Raw genomic sequence first — 25,952 nt, 5'->3', positions numbered from 1 at the left:
TACCTGTCCTCCCCATCCCATTATAATGTGCCTCTGCGCCCATTATAATGTACTCTGTCTCTTCTGTGCCCATATATGTGCCTTCGTCCTCCCCAGCCCATTATAATGTGCCTGTCCTCCCCATCCCATTATAATGTGCCTGTCCTCCCCAGCCCATTATAATGCACCTGTCACTCCTCATGCCAGTATAATGTGACCTGTCCTCTGAGCCCATTATAATGTACCTGTCTCCCCGAGCCCATTATGATGCATTTCAATCCTCCCAGCCCATTATGATGTACTAATCGTCTTCTGTCCTCCCCAGCCCGTTATAATGTGCCTGTCCTCCTGATCCCATTATAACATGCAACTCGTCCTCCGCAGCCCGTCATGGCATGCCTCGTCCTCCCCAGTCCCGTTATGGCGTTGCCCGTCATTACTGCCGCCACGTCGCTGACGTTATGATGTGCCTGTGATGTCCCCGTCCTGCGCGTGCCATTATACACGTACCCGTCCTCCCCATGCCCATGTATGACATACCTGTCCTCCGCAGCCCGTCATGTAGCATACCTGTCCTCCTCATCCCATTATAACGTATCCTGGTTGTACCTGTCCTCCCCAGCCCATTATAATGTTGCCTGTCCTCCCCATCGCATCATAACATAGCCGCTCCCCAGCCCATTATAATGTACCTGTTCTCAGCCCATTATAATTGCCTGTCCTCCCCAGCCCATTATAATGTACCTGTCCTCCCCATCCCATTATAATGTACCTGTCCTGTACCTGTCCTCCTCAGCCCATTATAATGTACCTGTCCTGTACCTGTCCTCCCCATCCCATTATAATGTACCTGTCCTGTACCTGTCCTGCCAGCCCATTATAATGTACCTGTCCTCTCCAGCCCATTATAATGTACCTGTCCTCCCTATCCCATTATAATGTACCTGTCCTCCTATCCCATTATAATGTGCCTGTCCTCCTATGCCCATTATAATGTACCTGTCCTCCCCATCCCATTATAATGTGCTTGTCCTCTAGCCCATTATAATGTACCTGTTCCCTGCCCATTATATGTTGTCTTCCATGCCCATTATAATGCCTGTCCTCCCATCCTTAGTGCCTTCTCCCCAGCCCATTATAATGTACCTGTCCTCCCCAGTCCCATTATAATGTACCTGTCCTCCCAGCCCATTATAATGTACCTGTCCTCCCAGCCTATTATAATGTGCCTGTCCTCCCCCAGCCCATTATAATGTAGCCTGTCCTCCCCAGCCCATTATAATGTGCCTGTCCTCCCCAGCCCATTATAATGTACCTGTCCTCTGACATCATGCCTGCCAGCCCATTATGCATACTGTCCTCCCCAGCCCATTGCCTGTCTCCTGAGCCCATTATAATGTAGCCTGTCTCCCAGCCCATTATAATGTACCTGTCCTCCCCAGCCCATTATAACGTACCTGTCCTCCCCATGCCCATTATAATGTACCTGTCATCCCAGTCCGTTATAATGTGCCTGTCATCCCCATCCCATTATAATGTGCCTGTCCTCCTCAGCCCATTATAATGTACCTGTCCTCCCCAGCCCATTATAATGTGACCTGTCCTCCCTACGCCCGTTATAATGTGCCTGTCCTCCCCGCCCATTATAATGTGCCTGTCCTCCCCATCGCATCATAATGTACCTGTCATCTGTCTTCCCAGTCCATTATAATGTACCTGTCCTCCCCATCGCATCATATGTACCTGTCTCCATCGCATCATAACGTACCTGTCTCCCAGTCCATTATAATGTACCTGTCCTCCCAGCCCATTATGATGTTCCTGTCCTTCCCAGCCCATTATAAATGTACCTGTCCTCCCCATCCCATTATAACATGCCTGTCCTCCCTAGCCCATTATAATGTGCCTGTCCTCCCCAGCCCATTATAACATGCCTGTCCTCCCAGCCCATTATAATGTACCTGTCCTCCCCAGCCCATTATAATGTACCTGTTCCTCCCCAGTCCATTATAATGTGCCTGTCCTCCCTATCGCATCATAACGTGCCTGTCCTCCCCATCGCGTCATAATGTGCCTGTCCTCCCTGGCCCATTATAATGTACTCTGTCCTCCCCATCCCATTATAACATACCTGTCCTCCCCCGTCCCATTATAATGTATCCTGTCCTCCCTAGCCCATTATAATGTACCTGTCCTCCCCGTCCCATTATAACTTACTTAGTCCTCCTGACCCATTATAACATACATGTCCTCCCCGTCCCGTTATGATGTTGCCTGTCATCCCCGTCCCGTTATAATGTGCCCTGTCATCCTCAGTCCGTTATGACATGCCTGTCCTCCCCATCCCATTATAATGTGCCCTGTCCTCCCCAGTCCCATTATAATGTACTCTGTCCTCCCCATCCCATTATAATGTACCTGTCCTCCCTAGCCCATTATAATGTACCTGTCCTCCCAGCCCATTATAATGTACCTGTCCTCCCCATCCCATTATAATGTACCTGTCCTCCCCAGCCCATTATAATGTACCTGTCCTCCCAGCCCATTATAATGTACCTGTCCTCCCAGTCCATTATAACTTACCCTGTCCTCCCCATCCCATTATAATGTACCTGTCCTCCCTAGCCCATTATAATGTACCTGTCCTCCCTAGCCCATTATAATGTACCTGTCCTCCCCATCCCATTATAACGTACCCTGTCCTCCCCATCCCATTATAATGTACCCTGTCCATTATAATTTACCCTGTCCTCCCCATCCCATTCTGCGTACCCTGTCCATATAATTTACCCTGTACTCCCCATCCCATTATATTCTTCCCTGTCCTCCCCAGTCCATTATAATGTACCTGTCCTCCCCATCCCATTATAACGTGCCCTGTCCTCCCATCCCATTATGTGCCCTGTCCATTACAATTTACCTGTCCTCCCCCATCCCATTATAATGTACCCTGTCCTCCCCAGCCCACTATAACGTACCCTGTCCTCCCCATCCCATTATAATGTACCTGTCCTCCCAGCCCATACTGTGCCTGTCCTCCCCAGTCCATTATAATGTACCCTGTCCTCCCAAGCCCACTATAACGTACCTGCCTCCCCAGTCCATTATAATGTACCCGTCCTCCCCAGCCCACTATAACGCACCCCCTCCCCAGTCCATTATAATGTGCCCTGTCCTCCCCAGCCCACTATAACGCACCCTGTCCTCCCCATCCCATTATAATGTACCCTGTCCTTCCCCAGCCCATTATAATGTACCTGTCCTCCCCAGCCCATTATAATGTACCTGCCTCCCCAAGCCCATTATACGTACCTGTCCTCCCCATCCCATTATAACGTCACCTGTCCTGTACCTGTCCCCAAGCCCATTATAACGTACCTGTCCTGTACCTGTCCTCCCATCCCATTATACGTACCTGTCCTGTACCTGTCCTCCCCAGCCCATTATAATGTACCTGTCCTGTGCCTGTCCTCCCCAGCCCATTATAATGTACCTGTCCTCCCCAGTCCATTATAATGTACCTGTCATGTACCTGTCCTCCCCATCCCATTATAATGTACCTGTCCTCCCCCAGCCCATTATAATGTACCTGTCCTCCCCAGCCCATTATAATGTACCTGTCCTCCAGCCCATCATAATGTACCTGTCCTGTGCCTGTCCTCCCCAGCCCATTATAATGTACCTGTCCTGTACCTGTCCCTCCCAGCCCATTATAATGTACCTGTCCTGTGCTGTCCTCCCCAGCCCATTATAATGTACCTGTCCTCCCCAGTCCATTATAATGTACCTGTCATGTACCTGTCCTCCCCAGCCCATTATAATGTGCCTGTCCTCCCCAGCCCATTATAATGTGCCTGTCCTCCCCCAGCCCATTATAATGTACCTGTCCTCCCATCCCATTATAATGTACCTGTCCTGTACCTGTCCTCCCCAGCCCATCATAACGTGCCTGTCATGTACCTGCCTTCCCTCCTTCGCATCATAACGTGCCTGTCCCCCCCAGCCCATTATAATGTACCTGTCCTCCCCAGCCCATTATAATGTACCTGTCCTCCCCATCCCATTAATGTACCTGTCATGTACCTGCCTCCCCATCGCATCATAACGTACCTGTCCCCCAGCCCATTATAATGTACCTGTCCTCCCCAGCCCATTATAATGTACCTGTCCTCCCCATCCCATTATAATGTACCTGTCCTGTACCTGTCCTCCCCAGCCCATTATAATGTACCTGTCCTGTGCCTGCCCTCCCATCGCATCATAACGTACCTGTCCCCCAGCCCATTATAATGTACCTGTCCTCCCCAGCCCATTATAATGTACCTGTCCTCCCCAGCCCATTATAATGTACCTGTCCTCCCCATCCCATTATAATGTACCTGTCCTCCCCATCCCATTATAATGTACCTGTCCTCCCCAGCCCATTATAATGTACCTGTCTCCCCATCCCATTATAATGTACCTGTCCTCCCCATCCCATTATAATGTACCTGTCCTCCCCATCCCATTATAATGTACCTGTCCTCCCCATCCCATTATAATGTACCTGTCCTCCCCATCCCATTATAATGTACCTGCCCTCCCCCAGCCCATTATAATGTACCTGCCCTCCCCAGCCCATTATAATGTACCTGTCCTGTACCTGTCCTGTACCTGTCATGTACCTGTCCTCCCCATCGCATCATAACGTACCTGTCCTACCCAGCCCATTATAATGTACCTGTCCTCCCCAGCCCATTATAATGTACCTGTCCTCCCCAGCCCATTATAATGTACCTGTCCTGTACCTGTCCTCCCCATCGCATCATAACGTACCTGTCCTCCCCAGCCCATTATAATGTACCTGTCCTCCCCAGTCCATTATAATGTACCTGTCATGTACCTGTCCTCCCCATCCCATTATAATGTACCTGTCCTCCCCATCCCATTATAATGTACCTGTCCTCCCCATCCCATTATAATGTACCTGTCCTCCCCATCGCATCATAACGTACCTGTCATGTGCCTGTCCTCCCCAGCCCATTATAATGTACCTGTCCTCCCCATCCCATTATAATGTACCTGTCATGTACCTGTCCTCCCCATCCCATTATAATGTACCTGTCCTGTACCTGTCCTCCCCATCGCATCATAACGTACCTGTCATGTGCCTGTCCTCCCCAGCCCATCATAACATACCTGTCCTCCCCATCCCATTATAATGTACCTGTCCTGTACCTGTCCTCCCCATCGCATCATAACATACCTGTCCTCCCCATCGCATCATAACATACCTGTCCTGTACCTGTCCTCCCCATCCCATTATAATGTACCTGTCATGTACCTGTCCTCCCCATCCCATTATAATGTACCTGTCCTGTACCTGTCCTCCCCATCGCATCATAACGCACCTGTCATGTGCCTGTCCTCCCCAGCCCATCATAACATACCTGTCCTCCCCATCCCATTATAACGTACCTGTCATGTACCTGTCCTCCCCAGCCCATTATAATGTACCTGTCCTCCCCATCGCATCATAACATACCTGCCCTCCCAGCCCATTATAATGTACCTGTCCTCCCCAGCCCATTATAATGTGCCTGTCCTCCCCAGCCCATTATAATGTACCTGTCCTCCCCATCCCATTATAATGTACCTGTCCTGTACCTGTCCTCCCAGCCCATTATAATGTACCTGTCCTGTACCTGTCCTCCCCATCCCATTATAATGTACCTGTCCTGTACCTGTCCTCCCCAGCCCATTATAATGTACCTGTCCTCCCAGCCCATTATAATGTACCTGTCCTCCCCCAGCCCATTATAATGTACCTGTCCTCCCCATCCCATTATAATGTGCCTGTCCTCCCCAGCCCATTATAATGTACCTGTCCTCCCATCCCATTATAATGTGCCTGTCCTCCCCAGCCCATTATAATGTGCCTGTCCTCCCAGCCCATTATAATGTGCCTGTCCTCCCCATCCCATTATAATGTGCCTGTCCTCCCCAGCCCATTATAATGTACCTGTCCTCCCCATCCCATTATAATGTACCTGTCCTCCCCAGCCCATTATAATGTACCTGTCCTCCCCAGCCCATTATAATGTACCTGTCCTCCCCAGCCCATTATAATGTGCCTGTCCTCCCCAGCCCATTATAATGTACCTGTCCTCCCAGCCCGTTATAATGTGCCTGTCCTCCCCAGCCCATTATAATGTACCTGCCCTCCCCAGCCCATTATAACATACCTGTCCTCCCCAGCCCATTATAATGTGCCTGTCCTCCCCAGCCCATTATAATGTGCCTGTCCTCCCCATCCCATTATAATGTACCTGCCCTCCCCAGCCCATTATAACATACCTGTCCTCCCCCAGCCCATTATAATGTGCCTGTCCTCCCCAGTCCATTATAATGTGCCTGTCCTCCCCATCCCATTATAATGTACCTGTCCTCCCCAGTCCATTATAATGTACCTGTCAGCCCATTATAATGTACCTGTCCTCCCCAGCCCATTATAATGTACCTGTCCTCCCCAGCCCATTATAACGTGCCTGTCCTCCCCATCCCATCATAATGTACCTGTCATGTACCTGTCCTCCCCAGTCCATTATAATGTACCTGTCCTCCCCATCGCATCATAATGTACCTGTCCTCCCCATCGCATCATAACGTACCTGTCCTCCCCAGTCCATTATAATGTACCTGTCCTCCCCAGCCCATTATAATGTACCTGTCCTCCCCCAGCCCATTATAATGTACCTGTCCTCCCCATCCCATTATGTACCTGTCCTCCCCATTATAATGTACCTGTCCTCCCCAGCCCATTATAATGTACCTGTCCTCCCCAGCCCATTATAACATACCTGTCCTCCCCAGCCCATTATAATGTACCTGTCCTCCCAGTCCATTATAATGTACCTGTCCTCCCCATCGCATCATAACGTACCTGTCCTCCCCATCGCATCATAATGTACCTGTCCTCCCCAGCCCATTATAATGTACCTGTCCTCCCCATCCCATTATAACATACCTGTCCTCCCCATCCCATTATAATGTACCTGTCCTCCCCAGCCCATTATAATGTACCTGTCCTCCCCATCCCATTATAACTTACCTGTCCTCCCCAGCCCATTATAACATACCTGTCCTCCCCATCCCATTATAATGTACCTGTCCTCCCCATCCCATTATAATGTACCTGTCCTCCCCAGCCCATTATAACATACCTGTCCTCCCCATCCCATTATAATGTACCCTGTCCTCCCCATCCCATTATAATGTACCTGTCCTCCCCATCCCATTATAATGTACCTGTCCTCCCAGCCCATTATAATGTACCTGTCCTCCCCATCCCATTATAATGTACCTGTCCTCCCCATCCCATTATAATGTACCTGTCCTCCCCCAGCCCATTATAATGTACCTGTCCTCCCCAGCCCATTATAATGTACCCTGTCCTCCCCAGTCCATTATAACTTACCCTGTCCTCCCCATCCCATTATAATGTACCTGTCCTCCCCAGCCCATTATAATTTACCTGTCCTCCCCATCCCATTATAATGTACCTGTCCTCCCCAGTCCATTATAATGTACCTGTCCTCCCCATCCCATTATAATGTACCCTGTCCATTTATAATTTACCCTGTCCTCCCCATCCCATTATAACGTACCCTGTCCATTATAATTTACCCTGTCCTCCCCATCCCATTATAATGTACCCTGTCCTCCCCAGTCCATTATAATGTACCTGTCCTCCCCATCCCATTATAACGTACCCTGTCCTCCCCATCCCATTATAACGTCCCTGTCCATTATAATTTACCCTGTCCTCCCCATCCCATTATAATGTACCCTGTCCTCCCCAGCCCACTATAACGTATGTCCTCCCTAATTATAATGTACCCTGTCCTCCCCAGCCCACTATAATGTACCCTGTCCTCCCCAGTCCATTATAATGTACCCTGTCCTCCCCAGCCCACTATAACGTACCCTGTCCTCCCCAGTCCATTATAATGTACCCTGTCCTCCCCAGCCCACTATAACGTACCCTGTCCTCCCCAGTCCATTATAATGTACCCTGTCCTCCCCAGCCCATTATAACCCCATCCCATTATAATGTACCCTGTCCTCCCCAGCCCACTATAACGTACCCTGTCCTCCCCAGTCCATTATAATGTACCCCTGTCCTCCCCAGCCCACTATAACGCCCTGTCCTCCCCAGTCCATTATAATGTACCCTGTCCTCCCCAGTCCATTATAACTTACCCTGTCCTCCCCAGTCCATTATAACGTACCCTGTCCTCCCCAGTCCATTATAACATACCCTGTCCTCCCCCCAGTCCATTATAACGTACCTGTTCTCCCCAGTCCATTATAACGTACCTGTTCTCCCCAGTCCATTATAACGTACCTGTTCTCCCCAGCCCATTATAATGTACCTGTCCTGTACCTGTCCAGTACCTGTCCTCCCCAGCCCACTGTAATGTACCTGCCCTCCCCATGGCATCATAACGAACCTGTCCCTGTCCTCCACAGTCCATTATAACATAATGGTCCTTTACCTGTCCCCCTCCCAACCAATTATAACATACCCTGTCCTCCCCAGCCCATTATAATGTACCTGTCCTCCCCAGCCCATTATAATGTACCCTGTCCTCCCCAGTCCATTATAACGTACCCTGTCCTCCCCATCCCATTATAATGTACCCTGTCCTCCCCAGTCCATTATAACGTACCCTGTCCTCCCCATCCCATTATAATGTACCCTGTCCTCCCCAGCCCATTATAATGTACCCTGTCCTCCCCATCCCATTATAATGTACCCTGTCCTCCCCAGCCCATTATAACATACCTGTCCTCCCCATCCCATTATAATGTACCTGTCCTCCCCATCATAACATACCTGTCCTCCCCAGCCCATTATAACATACCTGTCCTCCCCATCCCATTATAATGTACCTGTCCTCCCCAGCCCATTATAATGTACCTGTCCTCCCCCATCCCATTATAATGTACCCTGTCCTCCCCAGCCCATTATAACATACCTGTCCTCCCCATCCCATTATAATGTACCTGTCCTCCCCATCCCATTATAATGTACCTGTCCTCCCCAGTCCATTATAATGTACCTGTCCTCCCCATCCCATTATAACGTACCCTGTCCTCCCCATCCCATTATAATGTACCCTGTCCATTATAATTTACCCTGTCCTCCCCATCCCATTATAATGTACCCTGTCCTCCCCAGTCCATTATAACGTACCCTGTCCTCCCCATCCCATTATAATGTACCCTGTCCTCCCCATCCCATTATAATGTACCCTGTCCTCCCCATCCCATTATAATGTACCCTGTCCTCCCCATCCCATTATAATGTACCCTGTCCTCCCCATCCCATTATAATGTACCTGTCCTCCCCAGCCCATTATAATGTACCTGTCCTCCCCATCCCATTATAACGTACCCTGTCCTCCCATCCCATTATAACGTGCCCTGTCCATCCCCTCCCCATCCCATTATAATGTACCCTGTCCTCCCCAGCCCATTATAACGTACCCTGTCCTCCCCAGTCCATTATAATGTACCCTGTCCTCCCCAGTCCATTATAACGTACCCTGTCCTCCCCAGTCCATTATAACATACCCTGTCCTCCCCAGTCCATTATAACGTACCTGTTCTCCCCAGTCCATTATAACGTACCTGTTCTCCCCAGTCCATTATAACGTACCTGTTCTCCCCAGCCCATTATAATGTACCTGTCCTGTACCTGTCTACCTGTCCTCCCCAGCCCACTGTAATGTACCTGCCCTCCCCATTCATAACCTGTCCCTGTCCTCCACAGTCCATTATAACATGGTCCTTTACCTGTCCCCCCCAGTCCATTATAACGTACCCTGTCCTCCCCAGGCCATTATAATGTACCTGTCCTCCCCAGCCCATTATAATGTACCCTGTCCTCCCCAGTCCATTATAACGTACCCTGTCCTCCCCATCCCATTATAATGTACCCTGTCCTCCCCAGTCCATTATAACGCATGTCCTCCCCACCCTGTCCTCCCCATCCCATTATAACGTACCCTGTCCTCCCCAGTCCATTATAATGTACCCTGTCCTCCCCAGTCCATTATAACATACCCTGTCCTCCCCATCCCATTATAATGTACCCTGTCCTCCCCAGTCCATTATAACGTACCCTGTCCTCCCCATCCCATTATAATGTACCCTGTCCTCCCCAGTCCATTATAACGTACCCTGTCCTCCCCATCCCATTATAATGTACCCTGTCCTCCCCAGTCCATTATAACGTACCCTGTCCTCCCCATCCCATTATAACGTACCCTGTCCTCCCCAGTCCATTATAACGTACCCTGTCCTCCCCAGTCCATTATAACGTACCCTGTCCTCCCCAGTCCATTATAACGTACCCTGTCCTCCCCAGTCCATTATAACGTACCCTGTCCTCCCCAGTCCATTATAACGTACCCTGTCCTCCCCAGTCCATTATAACGTACCCTGTCCTCCCCATCCCATTATAACGTACCCTGTCCTCCCCATCCCATTATAACGTACCCTGTCCTCCCCATCCCATTATAACGTACCCTGTCCATTATAATTTACCCTGTCCTCCCCATCCCATTATAATGTACCCTGTCCTCCCCATCCCATTATAACGTACCCTGTCCTCCCCAGTCCATTATAACATACCCTGTCCTCCCCAGTCCATTATAACGTACCCTGTCCTCCCCAGTCCATTATAACGACCCTGTCCTCCCCCAGTCCATTATAACGTGATGTCCTCCCCAGTCCATTATAACGTGGTCCTCCCCAGTCCATTATAACGTACCCTGTCCTCCCAGTCCATTATAACGTGACAGTGTCCTCCATCTTATAATGTACCCTCCTCCCCATGTCCATTATAATGTACCCTGTCCTCATCCTTGACCCTGTCCTCCCCATCCCATTATAATGTACCCTGTCCTCCCCATCCCATTATAATGTCCTGTCCATCCCATTATAGACCTGAATCCCAATAATGTACCCTGTCCTCCCCAGTCCAATAGACCCTGATTCCAATAACACCCTGTCCTCCCTTTTCCATTATAATTTACCCTGTCCTCCCTCCCATTATAATGTACCCTACCCAGTCCATTATAACGTACAGGCCATTATAACGTACCCTCCCCCATCCCATTATAACGTACTGATCCCCATCCCATTATAATGTACCCTGTCCCCCCAGTCCATTATAATGTACCCAGTCCTCCCAGTCCATTATAACCAGCAGGTTATAACGTCACTGATCATCCCCAATTATAACACACTGTCCTCCCTCCATTATAACATACCCTGTCCTCCCCAGATTATAACCCCTGTCCTCCCCATCCCATTATAATGTACCCTCCTCAGTCCATGATAACATACCAAATCAGCCATGTGACTTTATTCTATGATTATAGATGTGATGACCTGTCCTCCCTAGACCGGCGTATCTCACTGATCTTCCCTCCAAAAGACACACATTCCATGTCCATATACTCTCAGACCCACGCCGTCCCTTATAGAAATAAACTGCAAACAGGTAAAACAGTATCTCAGACTGATCATCCCAAAAGACACACTATTCCCTATATACTCTCAGACCCCTCCCTATACCAGCAGGTGTATCTCACTGATCATCCCAAAAGACACACTATTCCCTATATACTCTCAGACCCCTCCCTATACCAGCAGGTGTATCTCACTGATCATCCCAAAAGACACACTATTCCCTATATAATGAAACTACTGACCAAAGCGATGCACTATATAGAGAATAGGGTGCCAATTGAGACGCAGTAAGAACATGAACTACAATCTCCCCCAATGATGTGTTGTACATTGTAACAAAGAAGGTCCAGGAGTATACAGAATGGTGTCGTCTGTGTAGAGGTGGATCAGATATATTGTAACAAAGAAGGTCCAGGAGTATACAGAATGGTGTCGTCTGTGTAGAGGTGGATCAGAGACATTGTAACAAAGAAGGTCCAGGAGTATACAGAATGGTGTCGTCTGTGTAGAGGTGGATCAGATATATTGTAACAAAGAAGGTCCAGGAGTATACAGAATGGTGTCGTCTGTGTAGAGGTGGATCAGATATATTGTAACAAAGAAGGTCCAGGAGTATACAGAATGGTGTCGTCTGTGTAGAGGTGGATCAGAGACATTGTAACAAAGGCCAGGAGTATACAGAATGGTGTCTGTGTAGAAGATATATTGTAACAAAGAAGGTCCAGTTCACAGTGTGTCGTCTGTGTAATGGATCAGAGAATCACCAGCAGCAAGAGCGGTGATGTGTTGTACATTGTTACAAAGGCAGAAGAATAATGTACCACAGACTCCGTTAATCATTTATTTGGGCTGCAGTCTGAGGTGCAGTTAACTCTAATCAATCTACACACAACACCCCATAAGAACAAAGCAAAAACAGGCTTTTTAGAAATTTGTACAAAAAAAACCCAGAAATACCTGATTTCCATAAGTATTCAGACCCTTTTGCTATGAGACTCAAAATTGAGTTCAGGTGCATCCTGTTTCCATTGATCATCCTTGAGATGTTTCTACAACTTGATTGGAGTCCACCTGTGGTAAATTCAATTGATTGGATATGATTTTGAAAGGCACACACCTGTCTATATAAGGTCCCACAGTTGACAGGTCATGTCAGAGCAAAAACCAAGCCATGAGGTTGAAGGAATTGTCCGTAGAGCTCCGAGACAGGATTGTGTCGAGGCACAGATCTAGGGAAGGGTACCAAAAAATGTATGCAGCATTGAAGGTCCCCAAGAACACAGTGGCCTCCATCATTCTTAAATGGAAGAAGTTTGGAACCAAGACTCTTCCTAGAGCTGGCCGCCCGGCTAAACTGAGCTATCAGGGGAGAAGGGCCTTGGTCAGGAAGGTGACCAAGAACCCAATGGTCACTCTGACAGAGCTCCTCTGTGAAGATGGGAGAACCTTCCAGAAGGACAGACATCTCTGCAGTACTCCACCAATCAGGTCTTTATGGTAGAGTGGCCAGACGGAAGTCACTCCTCAGTAAAAGGCACATGACAGCCCGCTTGGAGTTTACCAAAAGGACTCTCAGACCATGAGAAACATGATTCTCTGGTCTAATGAAACCAAGATTGAACTCTTTGTCCTGAATGTCAAGCGTCACGTCTGGAGGAAACCTGGCACCATGAACAGAGCAAAGTACAGAGAGATCCTTGATGAAAACCTGCTCCAGAGCGCTCAGGACCTCAGACTGGGGTGAAGGTTCACCTTCCAACAGGACAACAACCCTAAGCACACAGCCAAGACAACGCAGGAGTGACTTCGGGACAAGTCTCAACGTCTTTGAGTGGCCCAGCCAGAGCCCGGACTTGAACCCGATCAAACATCTCTGGAGAGACCTGAAAATAGCCTTGCAGCAACACTCCCCAACCAACCCGAGAGGATCTGCAGAGAAGAATGTGATAAACTCCCCAAATACAGGTGTGCCAAGCTTGCAGCTTCATAACCAAGAAGAGTTGAGGCTGTAATCGCTGCCAAAGGTGCTTCAACAAAGTACTGAGTAGAGGGTCTGAATACTTATGTAAATGTGGTATTTCAGTTTTTTCTATATAAATTAGCAAAAATGTCTAAAAACCTGTTTTTGGTTTGTCATCGCGGGGTATTGTGTGTCGATTTAATCCATTTTAGAATAAGGCTGTAATCTAACAAAATGTGGAAAAAGTCAAGGGGTCTGAATACTTTCCAAAAGCAGACATATGGAATGGAATGTTTACTGTTCATTTTTTTATTGTTTATTTCAATGTAGTATCTATTTCACTTGCTTTGCCTATGTAAACATATGTTTCCCATGCCAAGAAAGAAAGCCCTTGGAATTGAATTGATCCAGAGGCAGAGATACTCACTGCCAGCCTCCATGAACACCTCAGGTCTGTAGGTGAATCCAGAGTCATGTTCCAGAGAGTTACCACAGCTGGCGTGTTCCCCGGGACGCTGCAGGTTGATCACCGTACGAAGGCCACACCTGGAGGGAACATGTTGCCAGTTATCAACACCACCAATAGGCCTATACATCACGCCTGAAAACAACAGGAGAACTAGATGTCACTAGCTATTAGCACCACCAGGAGACCACTAGCTATTAGCACCACCAGGAGACCACTAGCTATTAGCACCACCATGAGACCACTAGCTATTAGCACCACTAGGAGACCACTAGCTATTAGCACCACCAGGAGACCACTAGCTATTAGCACCACCAGGAGACCACTAGCTATTAGCACCACCAGGAGACCACTAGCTATTAGCACCACCAGGAGACCACTTGCTATTAGCACCACCAGGAGACCACTAGCTATTAGCACCACCATGATGGCCTATACATCACGCCTGAAAACAACAGGAGAACTAGATGTCACTAGCTATTAGCACCACCAGGAGACCACTAGCTATTAGCACCACCAGGAGACCACTAGCTATTAGCACCACCATGAGACCACTAGCTATTAGCACCACTAGGAGACCACTAGCTATTAGCACCACCAGGAGACCACTAGCTATTAGCACCACCAGGAGACCACTTGCTATTAGCACCACCAGGAGACCACTAGCTATTAGCACCACCATGAGACCACTAGCTATTAGCACCACCAGGAGAACACTAGCTGTCACTAGCTATTAGCACCACCAGGAGACCACTAGCTGTCACGAGCTATTAGCACCACCAGGAGACCACTAGCTGTCACTAGCTATTAGCACCACCAGGAGACCACTAGCTGTCACTAGCTATTAGCACCATCAGGAGACCACTAGCTGTCACTAGCTATTAGCACCACCAGGAGACCACTAGCTGTCACTAGCTATTAGCACCACCAGGAGACCACTAGCTGTCACTAGCTATTAGCACCACCAGGAGACCACTAACTGTCACTAGCTATTAGCACCACCAGGAGACCACTAGCTGTCACTAGCTATTAGCACCACTAGCTGTCACTAGCTATTAGCACCACCAGGAGACCACTAGCTGTCACTAGCTATTAGCACCACCAGGAGACCACTAGCTGTCACTAGCTATTAGCACCACCAGGAGACCACTAGCTGTCACTAGCTATTAGCACCACCAGGAGACCACTAGCTCCTGTTGGTGCTAATAGCTAGTTACAGCTAGTGGTCTCCTGGTGGTGCTCATAGCTAGTGGTCTCCTGGTGGTGCTAATAGCTAGTTACAGCTAGTGGTCTCCTGGTGGTGCTCATGGCTAGTGGTCTCCTGGTGGTGCTAATAGCTAGTTACAGCTAGTGGTCTCAGGTGTGTAGGCCTATTGGTGGTGCTAATAACTATTGACAGCTAGTGTTTTGTCTTCTAAAACACCAAATACCAAATACCTTGTAAACTGCTCTATGATATTGTATTTCTCGAGGATTTCAGTAGAAGGCCTTGCCATCGCCAGCAAGTTGTCAGTTATCCTGCAGAGAAAGAGACACAGAGCGAGAGAGAGAGAGAGAGAGAGAGAGAGAGAGAGAGAGAGAGAGAGAGAGAGAGAGAGAGAGAGAGACACAGAGAGAGAGAGACAGAGAGAGAGAGAGAGAGAGAGAGAGAGAGAGAGAGCGAGAGAGAGAGAGAGAGAGAGACACAGAGAGAGAGAGAGAGAGAGAGCAGAATTACATGGTGATTACACATCAGAACAGTTCACACACCGTTAATGAATCACATGCAGTACATGTAATATGAATTATTTGAACAGAGCAGCCCGGAAAACAAGTGGATGAATGATACTACCAGCTAAGCTGTTGGGCGTTAGTTACTGGCCATGAGTGGCAGTGGAGGAGAGTGGAAAAGGGTGAGTAGCGTGTACTGATTACTTTGTGTTTACTTATTGATCAGATATCTGTTTACAATAGGACACCACCCAGCTGGCTGCCTCAGACATGGGAGGAGCAGCGTAGCACAGGACTTACAGGAAAAATACAGAATATATAGGATACCCAGAGAATACACAACACACAGAGAATATAGAATATAGAGAATACACAACACACAGAGAATATAGAACACAGAGAATACACAACACACAGAGAATATAGAACATGCAGAGAATATAGAACATGCAGAGAATATAGAACACAGAGAATATAGAACACAGAGAATATAGAACACAGAGAATACAAAATACACAGAGAAAATATAGAACATGCAGAGAATATAGAACACAGAGAATATAGAACACAGAGAATATAGAACATGCAGAGAATATAGAACATGCAGAGAATATAGAACACAGAGAATATAGAACACAGAGAATATAGAACACAGAGAATACACAACACATAGAGAATATAGAATACAGAGAATACACAACACACAGAGAATATAGAACACAGAGAATATAGAACATGGAGAGAATATAGAACACAGAGAATATAGAACAGAGAATTCACAATATACAGAGAATATAGAACATGCAGAGAATATAGAACACAGAGAATATAGAACACAGAGAATATAGAACATGCAGAGAATATAGAACACAGAGAATATAGAACACAGAGAATATAGAACATGCAGAGAATATAGAACACAGAGAATATAGAACACAGAGAATACAAAATACACAGAGAAAATATAGAACATGCAGAGAATATAGAACACAGAGAATATAGAACACAGAGAATATAGAACATGCAGAGAATATAGAACACAGCGAATATAGAACACAGAGAATATAGAACACAGAGAATATAGAACACAGAGAATATAGAATACAGAGAATACACAACACACAGAGAATATAGAACACAGAGAATATAGAACATGGAGAGAATATAGAACACAGAGAATATAGAACACAGAGAATACACAATACACAGAGAATATAGAACATGCAGAGAATATAGAACACAGAGAATATAGAACACAGAGAATATAGAACATGCAGAGAATATAGAACACAGAGAATATAGAACACAGAGAATATAGAACATGCAGAGAATATAGAACACAGAGAATATAGAATACAGAGAATACACAACACACAGAGAATATAGAACACAGAGAATATAGAACACGGAGAGAATATAGAACACAGAGAATATAGAACACAGAGAATACACAATACACAGAGAATATAGAACATGCAGAGAATATAGAACACAGAGAATATAGAACACAGAGAATATAGAACATGCAGAGAATATAGAACACAGAGAATATAGAACACAGAGAATATAGAACACAGAGAATACACAATACACAGAGAATATAGAACATGCAGAGAATATAGAACACAGAGAATATAGAACATGCAGAGAATATAGAACACAGAGAATATAGAACACAGAGAATATAGAACAGAGAATACACAATACACAGAGAATATAGAACATGCAGAGAATATAGAACACAGAGAATATAGAACATGCAGAGAATATAGAACACAGAGAATATAGAACATGCAGAGAATATAGAACACAGAGAATATAGAACATGCAGAGAATATAGAACACAGAGAATATAGAACATGCAGAGAATATAGAACATGCAGAGAATATAGAACACAGAGAATATAGAACATGCAGAGAATATAGAACACAGAGAATATAGAACATGCAGAGAATATAGAACACAGAGAATATAGAACACAGAGAATATAGAACATGCAGAGAATATAGAACACAGAGAATATAGAACACAGAGAATATAGAACACAGAGAATATAGAACACAGAGAATATAGAACACAGAGAATATAGAACATGCAGAGAATATAGAACACAGAGAATATAGAACATGCAGAGAATATAGAACACAGAGAATATAGAACACAGAGAATATAGAACACAGAGAATATAGAACATAGAGAATATAGAATACAGAGAATATAGAATAAACATATAAATGTAGAATACACAGATAATATAGAACAGCGGTAGGCCTGATCACTGACAAGGATGAGACCGCCTATAGGGAGGTCAGAGACCTGACCTTGTGGGGCAAGGACAAAAACATCTCCCTCAACATGATCAAGACAAAGGAGATGATTGTGGAAAACAGGAAAAGGAGGACAGAGCACGACCCCATTCTCGTCGACGGGGCTGTAGTGGAGCAGGTTGAGAGCTTCAAGTTTCTTTACTATTCCATGCAAGAAATTGCCAAGAAACGGAATATCTCATACAAAGGTTGTGTCCTACTCCCTTCAGCGAACAGCACAAACTGGCACTAACCAGAATAGAAAGAGGAGTGGGAGGCCCCGGTGCACAACTGAGCAAGAGGACAAGTACATTAGAGTGTTGAGTTTGAGAAACAGACGCCTCACAAGTCCTCAACTGGCAGCATCATTAAATGGTACCAGCAAAACACCAGTCTCAACGTCAACAGTGAAGAGGCGACTCCGGGATGCTGGCCTTCTAGGCAGAGTTCCTCTGTCCAGTGTCTGTGTTATTTTGCTCATGGAATAACCTTCATTTCTCAGAACAAGAATAGACTGAAATCAGGACAAAAGTTTTCAGCTGTGCTAACATAATTACAAAAGGGTTTTCTAAATGATCAATTAGACTTTTAAAAATGATACACCTGGATTAGCTAACACAACGTGCCATTGGAACACAGGACTGATGGTTGCTGATAATGGGCCTCTGTACTCCTATGTAGATATTCCATTTTAAAAAATCTGCCGTTTCCAGCTACAATAGTCATTTACAACATTAACAATGTCTACACTGTATTTCATTCCTGAGTGACCCTAAACTTTTGAAAGGCAGTGTATAATTTAGAAAACACAGAGAATAAAAAATACAGACAACATACAATGCAGAATACACAAACAATATACAGTTGAAGTCGGAAGGTTACCAAATACATGTAAACTCAGTTTTTCACAATTCCTGACATTTAATCCTAGTAAAGAAGTTCCTGTCTTAGGTCAGTTAGGATCACCACTTTATTTTAAGAATGTGAAATGTCAGAATAATAGTAGAGAGAATTATTTAATTTCAGCTTTTATTTCTTTACAATTACAGGGGCTGAGTCACTGGCTTACTGGTGCTCTTCCATGCCGTCATAAGGAGGGGTGCGTCACTTGAGTGGGTTGAGTCACTGACGTGATCTTCCTGTCTGGGTTGGCACCTCCCCCCCTTGGGTTGAGATCTTTGTGGGCAATACCTGTCTTGTCTCAGGATGGTAAGTTGGTGGTTGAAGATATCCCTCTAGTGGTGTGGGGGCTGTGCTTGGGGGTTATATCCTGCCTGTTTGGCCCTGTCCGGGGGTATCATCGGACGGGGCCACAGTGTCTCCTGACCCCTCCTGTCTCAGCCTCCAGTATTTATGCTGCAGTAGTTTATGTGTCGGGGGGCTAGGGTCAGTTTGTTATATCTGGAGTACTCTCCTGTCCTATTCTCCTGTCCTATTCTCCTGTCCTATTCTCCTATTCTCCTGTCCTATTCTCCTGTCCTATTCTCCTATTCTCCTGTCCTATTCTCCTATTCTCCTGTCCTATTCTCCTGTCCTATTCGGTGTCCTGTGTGAATTGAAGTATGTTTTCTCTAATTATCTCTTTCTCTCTCTCAGAGGACCTGAGCACTAGGACCATGCCTCAGGACTACCTGGCATGATGACTCCTTGCTGTCCCCAGTTCACCTGGCCGTGCTGCTGCTCCAGTTTCAACTGTTCTGCCTGCGGCTACGGAACCCTGACCTGTTCACCGGACGTGCTAGCTGTCCCAGACCTGCTGTTTTCAACTCTCTAGAGACAGCAGGAGCGGTAGAGATACTCTGAATGATCGTCTATGAAAAGCCAACTGACATTTACACTTGAGGTGCTGCCTTGTTGCACCCTCGACAACTACTGTGATTATTACTATTTGACCAGGCTGGTCATTTATGAACATTTGAACATCTAGGCCATGTTCTGTTATAATCTCCACCCGGCACAGCCAGAAGAGGACTGGCCACCCCACATAGCCTGGTTCCTCTAGGTTTTTTCCTAGGTTTTGGCCTTTCTAGGGAGTTTTTCCTAGCCACCGTGCCTCTCCACCTGCATTGCTTGTCCCAATGTGCAGTTGCAAACCGTAGTCTGGCTTTTTTGGCGGGTTATGAGCAGTGGCTTCTTCCTTGTTGAGTGGCCTTTCAGGTTATGTTGATACAGGACTCGTTTTACTGTGGATATAGATAGTTTTGTACCTGTTTCCTCCAGCATCTTCACAAGGTCCTTTGCTGTTGTTCTGGGATTGATTTGCACTTTTTGCACCAAAGTATGTTCACCTCTAAGAGACAGAACGCGTCTCCTTCCTGAGCGGTATGACGGCTGCGTGGTCCCATGGTGTTTATACTTGCATACTATTGTTTGTACAGATGAACATGGTACCTTCAGGCATTTGGAAATTGCTCCCAAGGATTAACCAGACTTGTGGAGGCTGATTTATTCGGATTTTCCCATGATGTCAAGCAAAGAGGCACTGAGTTTGAAGGTAGGCCTTGAAATGCATCCACAGGTACACCTCCAATTGACTCAAAGCCTATCAGAAGCTTCTAAAGCATGACATAATTTTCTGGAATTTTCCAAGCTGTTTAAAGGCAAAGTTAAATTAGTGTATGTAAACTTCTGACCCACTGGAATTGTGATACAGTGAATTATAAGTGAAAAAAATCTGTGCGTAAACAATTGTTGGAAAAATTACTTGTGTCAGGCACAAAGTAGACCGACTTGCCAAAACTATAGTTTGTTAACAAGACATTTGCGTAGTGGTTGAAAAACAAGTTTTAATGGCTCCAACCTAAGTGTATGTAAACTTCCAACTTCCCTACTGCCTCTGATCTGGAGGACTCACTAAACAGAGAACATCCCTGGTCGTCCCTACTGCCTCTAATCTGGAGGACTCACTAAACAGAGAACATCCCTGGTCATCCCTACTGCCTCTGATCTGGAGGACTCACTAAACAGAGAACATCGCTGGTCGTCCCTACTGCCTCTGATCTGGAGGACTCACTAAACAGAGAACATCCCTGGTCGTCCCTACTGCCTCTGATCTGGAGGACTCACTAAACACTAATGCTTCTTTGTAAATGATGTCTGAGTGTGCCCCTGGCTATCTGTAAATGATGTCTGAGTGTTGGAGTGTGCCCCTGGCTATCTGTAAATGATGTCTGAGTGTTGGAGTGTGCCCCTGGCTATCTGTAAATGATGTCTGAGTGTTGGAGTGTGCCCCTGGCTATCTGTAAATGATGTCTGAGTGTTGGAGTGAGCCCCTGGCTATCTGTAAATGATGTCTGAGTGTCTGAGAGTCTGAGTGTGCCCCTGGCTATCTGTAAATGATATCTTGAGTGTTGGAGTGTGCCCCTGGCTATCTGTAAATTATGTCTGAGTGTTGGAGTGTACCCCTGGCTATCTGTAAATGATGTCTGAGTGTTGGAGTGTGCCCCTGGCTATCTGTAAATGATGTCTGAGTGTTGGAGTGCTCCCCTGGCTATCTGTAAATGATGTCTGAGTGTTGGAGTGTTCCCCTGGCTATCTGTAAATGATGTCTGAGTGTTGGAGTGTGCCCCTGGCTATCTGTAAATGATGTCTGAGTGTTGGAGTGTTCCCCTGGCTATCTGTAAATGATGTCTGAGTGTTGGAGTGTGCCCTGGCTATCTGTAAATGATGTCTGAGTGTTGGAGTGTTCCCCTGGCTATCTGTAAATGATGTCTGAGTGTTGGAGTGTGCCCCTGGCTATCTGTAAATGATGTCTGAGTGTTGGAGTGTTCCCCTGGCTATCTGTAAATGATGTCTGAGTGTTGGAGTGGGCCCCTGGCTATCTGTAAATGATGTCTGAGTGTTGGAGTGTTCCCCTGGCTATCTGTAAATGATGTCTGAGTGTTGGAGTGTGCCCCTGGCTATCTGTAAATGATGTCTGAGTGTTGGAGTGTGCCCCTGGCTATCTGTAAATGATGTCTGAGTGTTGGAGTGAGCCCCTGGCTATCTGTAAATGATGTCTGAGTGTCTGAGAGTCTGAGTGTGCCCCTGGCTATCTGTAAATGATGTCTGAGTGTTGGAGTGTGCCCCTTGCTAGGTAAACTGTTGTACTATTGAAGATAGTAGACTGACATAGGCTAGTACTTTTGATGTTTGTTAGGCCTAGTCATCTTGTTGGCTGACGAAAAGTAAATGTGGACCGTTATCTTCAATGTGCATGTCGGGAATTGGATAAGGATGCATTCAGTTGCATCCCCAATGTGTCGGTCTTCACTTGTACCCTGTGAGAAAGACCAGATCAGGTGATGGAGCCGTGTGAGTGAAGTGGTCCTTCTGTAGCTCAGTTGGTAGAGCATGGCGCTTGTAACGCCAGGGTAGTGGGTTCGATTCCCGGGACCACCCATACGTAGAATGTATGCACACATGACTGTAAGTCGCTTTGGATAAAAGCGTCTGCTAAATGGCATATATTATTATTTTTTATTATATTAAGTGCGTCGGAGCAGGCAGCAGGGAGAAGGGCTGCAAAAGCATGGATTTTTTAAAGGGTGCATTATGGCCACACAAAGGGGATGCCACCAGGAAATTTGAGGCATTATTAAAAATGTGTTTGATTTGAAATATGAACCCTGGTAATATGATCAAATATTTTTATTTAACCAGGCAAAAACTAGGCAAATACTTATTTACAATGACAGCCGACCCTGGCCAAACCCGGACCCTGGCCAGACCCTGGATTCAAACCAGGGACTGCAGTGACGACTCTTGTACTGAGATGTCTTAGACCGCTGCGCCACCTGGGAGGCCTGAACACTGGTAATATGATAAAAAGCAGAACGGTAAGTTATGTTAGATGTGAACACGGGTGATATTGATTGATTTAGGAATCAACCATTCCGTTTTAAACAGGGTGCCTGTGAGAATCATGTGGGTTGTTTTTACTGGTGGGGATTGCGGTAGTAGTGGTCACCTGGGATGGGGTTGGCGGGTGCTGCAACATTGCCCACTCCTGATTCTGCAGCTGCGAGCTGGTCCTTCAGGTGATGCCCATTCTGAGGAAGAGGCTGGTCCTACAGGTGATCCCCATTCTGAGGAAGAGGCTGGTCCTTCAGGTGATGCCCATTCTGAGGAAGAGGCTGGTCCTACAGGTGATATCCATTCTGAGGAAGAGGCTGGTCCTACAGGTGATCCCCATTCTGAGGAAGAGGCTGGTCCTACAGGTGATCCCCATTCTGAGGAAGAGGCTGGTCCTACAGGTGATCCCCATTCTGAGGAAGAGGCTGGTCCTACAGGTGATATCCATTCTGAGGAAGAGGCTGGTCCTACAGGTGATGCCCATTCTGAGGAAGAGGCTGGTCCTACAGGTGATGCCCATTCTGAGGAAGAGGCTGGTCCTACAGGTGATATCCATTCTGAGGAAGAGGCTGGTCCTACAGGTGATATCCATTCTGAGGAAGAGGCTGGTCCTACAGGTGATGCCCATTCTGAGGAAGAGGCTGGTCCTACAGGTGATGCCCATTCTGAGGAAGAGGCTGGTCCTACAGGTGATGCCCATTCTGAGGAAGAGGCTAGTCCTACAGGTGATGCCCATTCTGAGGAAGAGGCTAGTCCTACAGGTGATGCCCATTCTGAGGAAGAGGCTGGTCCTACAGGTGATGCCCATTCTGAGGAAGAGGCTGGTCCTACAGGTGATGCCCATTCTGAGGAAGAGGCTGGTCCTACAGGTGATGCCCATTCTGGAGGAAGAGGCTAGTCCTACAGGTGATGCCCATTCTGAGGAAGAGGCTGGTCCTACAGGTGATGCCCATTCTGAGGAAGAGGCTGGTCCTACAGGTGATGCCCATTCTGAGGAAGAGGCTGGTCCTACAGGTGATGCCCATTCTGAGGAAGAGGCTGGTCCAGGTTTCCATCATCATCCTCAGGCTCCACAAAGTCCTAGTTGCTGAGGCAGACGGCAGCATTCAACCACCTCAGACACAAAGCCAGGCTTCACCTCCAGGCCTTCATGATGGAGCTTCACAGGGTCTTCATTATCCTGAAGGACCACTGCCACATTCCTCGCCTTGCATTGTAGGTGGCCTCCACTACACCCATCACTGGCTGCCTGTAGGGTCATTATACAGATGGGCTCGGCCAGGCAGAGTAAAGGACTGTTACAGGACCCTGGCGTCGTGCACAGACCCGGGGAAGGCAATGTAGATGAACCTGCACCTGTGGTCACAGATGGCCTGTAGCTGATATGAATAAAACTCTTCATGATCCCACCACTGACCCTGTGGGATGACATGGGGCACTGTGGTCCGGTGGACATCAAATGCCTCGGACACAACACGATACGAAGTGTCACTGGCCAGCCAATAGAGAAACAGGAGGCTTCCAAGGTCTGGACCCAGCCATGGTCCTGGTCTTCATGCTGCAAGGCCTCTACCAGCCTGTCAAAAGAGGGTCATTCAGAAGTGGGGCTTGAGGTCAAGGTCGTCTAGGATGGGTACATTGGGATTTAGCAGTAGGGTCCTCTGCCACCAGTTTGTGACTTTACCAAATTGGCAACTTTACCAAATTGAAACAAAATAAAAAGCTGGTCCATGATTTGGTGAGGCCTATTCTGCCATGTGTGTATATTATTGAGTGTAGCCTATAGGCTACACTAAACGACATGTTCTAATATTATATTCCAAGTGCATGTATCAAATTAACAATGAACTTGGCTACATACAGACCAGTCCAGTGTAATAATTGACTTAGAATGTGGCCTACCTACATTTGCATTTTGGTCAAGGAGAATACAGCGCCTCAACAGCGCCCTCCTTTGACCAGATTCCTGTCGTCTCTTCCTCCTTCCAGCCTCGGTCTTCTGAACAGCCAACGGCAGTTCATCATTATAGCCAGGACAACAAATACAGCTGCTAAATATATGTCTAACAACGACAGATGGACAGCAAGGACTATGAGATGTGGTGAGCTGCCGCTGCAGGTAAAGGTGTGGTATGTCTGTCTCAAGTTCATACAGTGAACGGTGTGCCGAGTGGAGTCACAGAGGGTTTAACATACTATAACAATGGACACATCCAATACAGATGGAGGAAAACAGACACAGAGGGTTTAACATACTATAACAATGGACACATCCAATACAGATGGAGGAAAACAGACACAGAGGGTTTAACATACTATAACAATGGACACATCCAATACAGATGGAGGAAAACAGACACAGAGGGTTTAACATACTATAACAATGGACACATCCAATACAGATGGAGGAAAACAGACAGAGGGTTTAACATACTATAACAATGGACACATCCAATACAGATGGAGGAAAACAGACACAGAGGGTTTAACATACTATAACAATGGACACATCCAATACAGATGGAGGAAAACAGACACAGAGGGTTTAACATACTATAACAATGGACACATCCAATACAGATGGAGGAAAACAGATAGAAGGTTTAACATACTATAACAATGGACACATCCAATACAGATGGAGGAAACAGACAGAGGGTTTAACATACTATAACAATGGACACATCCAATACAGATGGAGGAAAACAGACAGAGGGTTTAACATACTATAACAATGGACACATCCAATACAGATGGAGGAAAACAGACAGAGGGTTTAACATACTATAACAATGGACACATCCAATACAGATGGAGGAAAACAGATAGAAGGTTTAACATACTATAACAATGGACACATCCAATACAGATGGAGGAAACAGACAGAGGGTTTAACATACTATAACAATGGACACATCCAATACAGATGGAGGAAAACAGACACAGAGGGTTTAACATACTATAACAATGGACACATCCAATACAGATGGAGGAAAACAGTCACAGAGGGTTTAACATACTATAACAATGGACACATCCAATACAGATGGAGGAAAACAGTCACAGAGGGTTTAACATACTATAACAATGGACACATCCAATACAGATGGAGGAAAACAGACACAGAGGGTTTAACATACTATAACAATGGACACATCCAATACAGATGGAGGA

At 46.5% G+C, this 25,952-nt stretch overlaps 1 protein-coding gene across 50 annotated transcripts in view; it reads right to left on the bottom strand.

The window, feature by feature from the left end:
* The window catches only part of LOC118380773 (protein tyrosine phosphatase domain-containing protein 1-like), a 165,124-nt gene that overhangs the window by 89,187 nt on the left and 49,985 nt on the right, over positions 1-25,952 (bottom strand). Inside the window, exons 7-8 of one of the 50 annotated variants that reach the window (XM_052474486.1) lie at positions 15,366-15,446; positions 13,890-14,008 (exon numbers count right to left, since the gene is read on the bottom strand). The exons of 48 other annotated variants lie outside the window; for them this stretch is intronic. In XM_052474486.1, coding sequence (XP_052330446.1) covers positions 13,890-14,008; positions 15,366-15,446 — 200 coding nt within the window. The remainder of the gene's footprint in view (positions 1-13,889; positions 14,009-15,365; positions 15,447-25,952) is intronic. One more of the 50 variants, XM_052474487.1, reaches the window with a different exon arrangement.

This window comes from Oncorhynchus keta, chromosome 21 (genome assembly GCF_023373465.1).
Source record: "Oncorhynchus keta strain PuntledgeMale-10-30-2019 chromosome 21, Oket_V2, whole genome shotgun sequence".
Taxonomy (NCBI): Eukaryota; Metazoa; Chordata; class Actinopteri; order Salmoniformes; family Salmonidae; genus Oncorhynchus; species Oncorhynchus keta.
The sequence above is the reverse complement of the archived record's forward strand: the minus strand, read 5'-3'. Positions and strand labels throughout refer to the sequence as shown.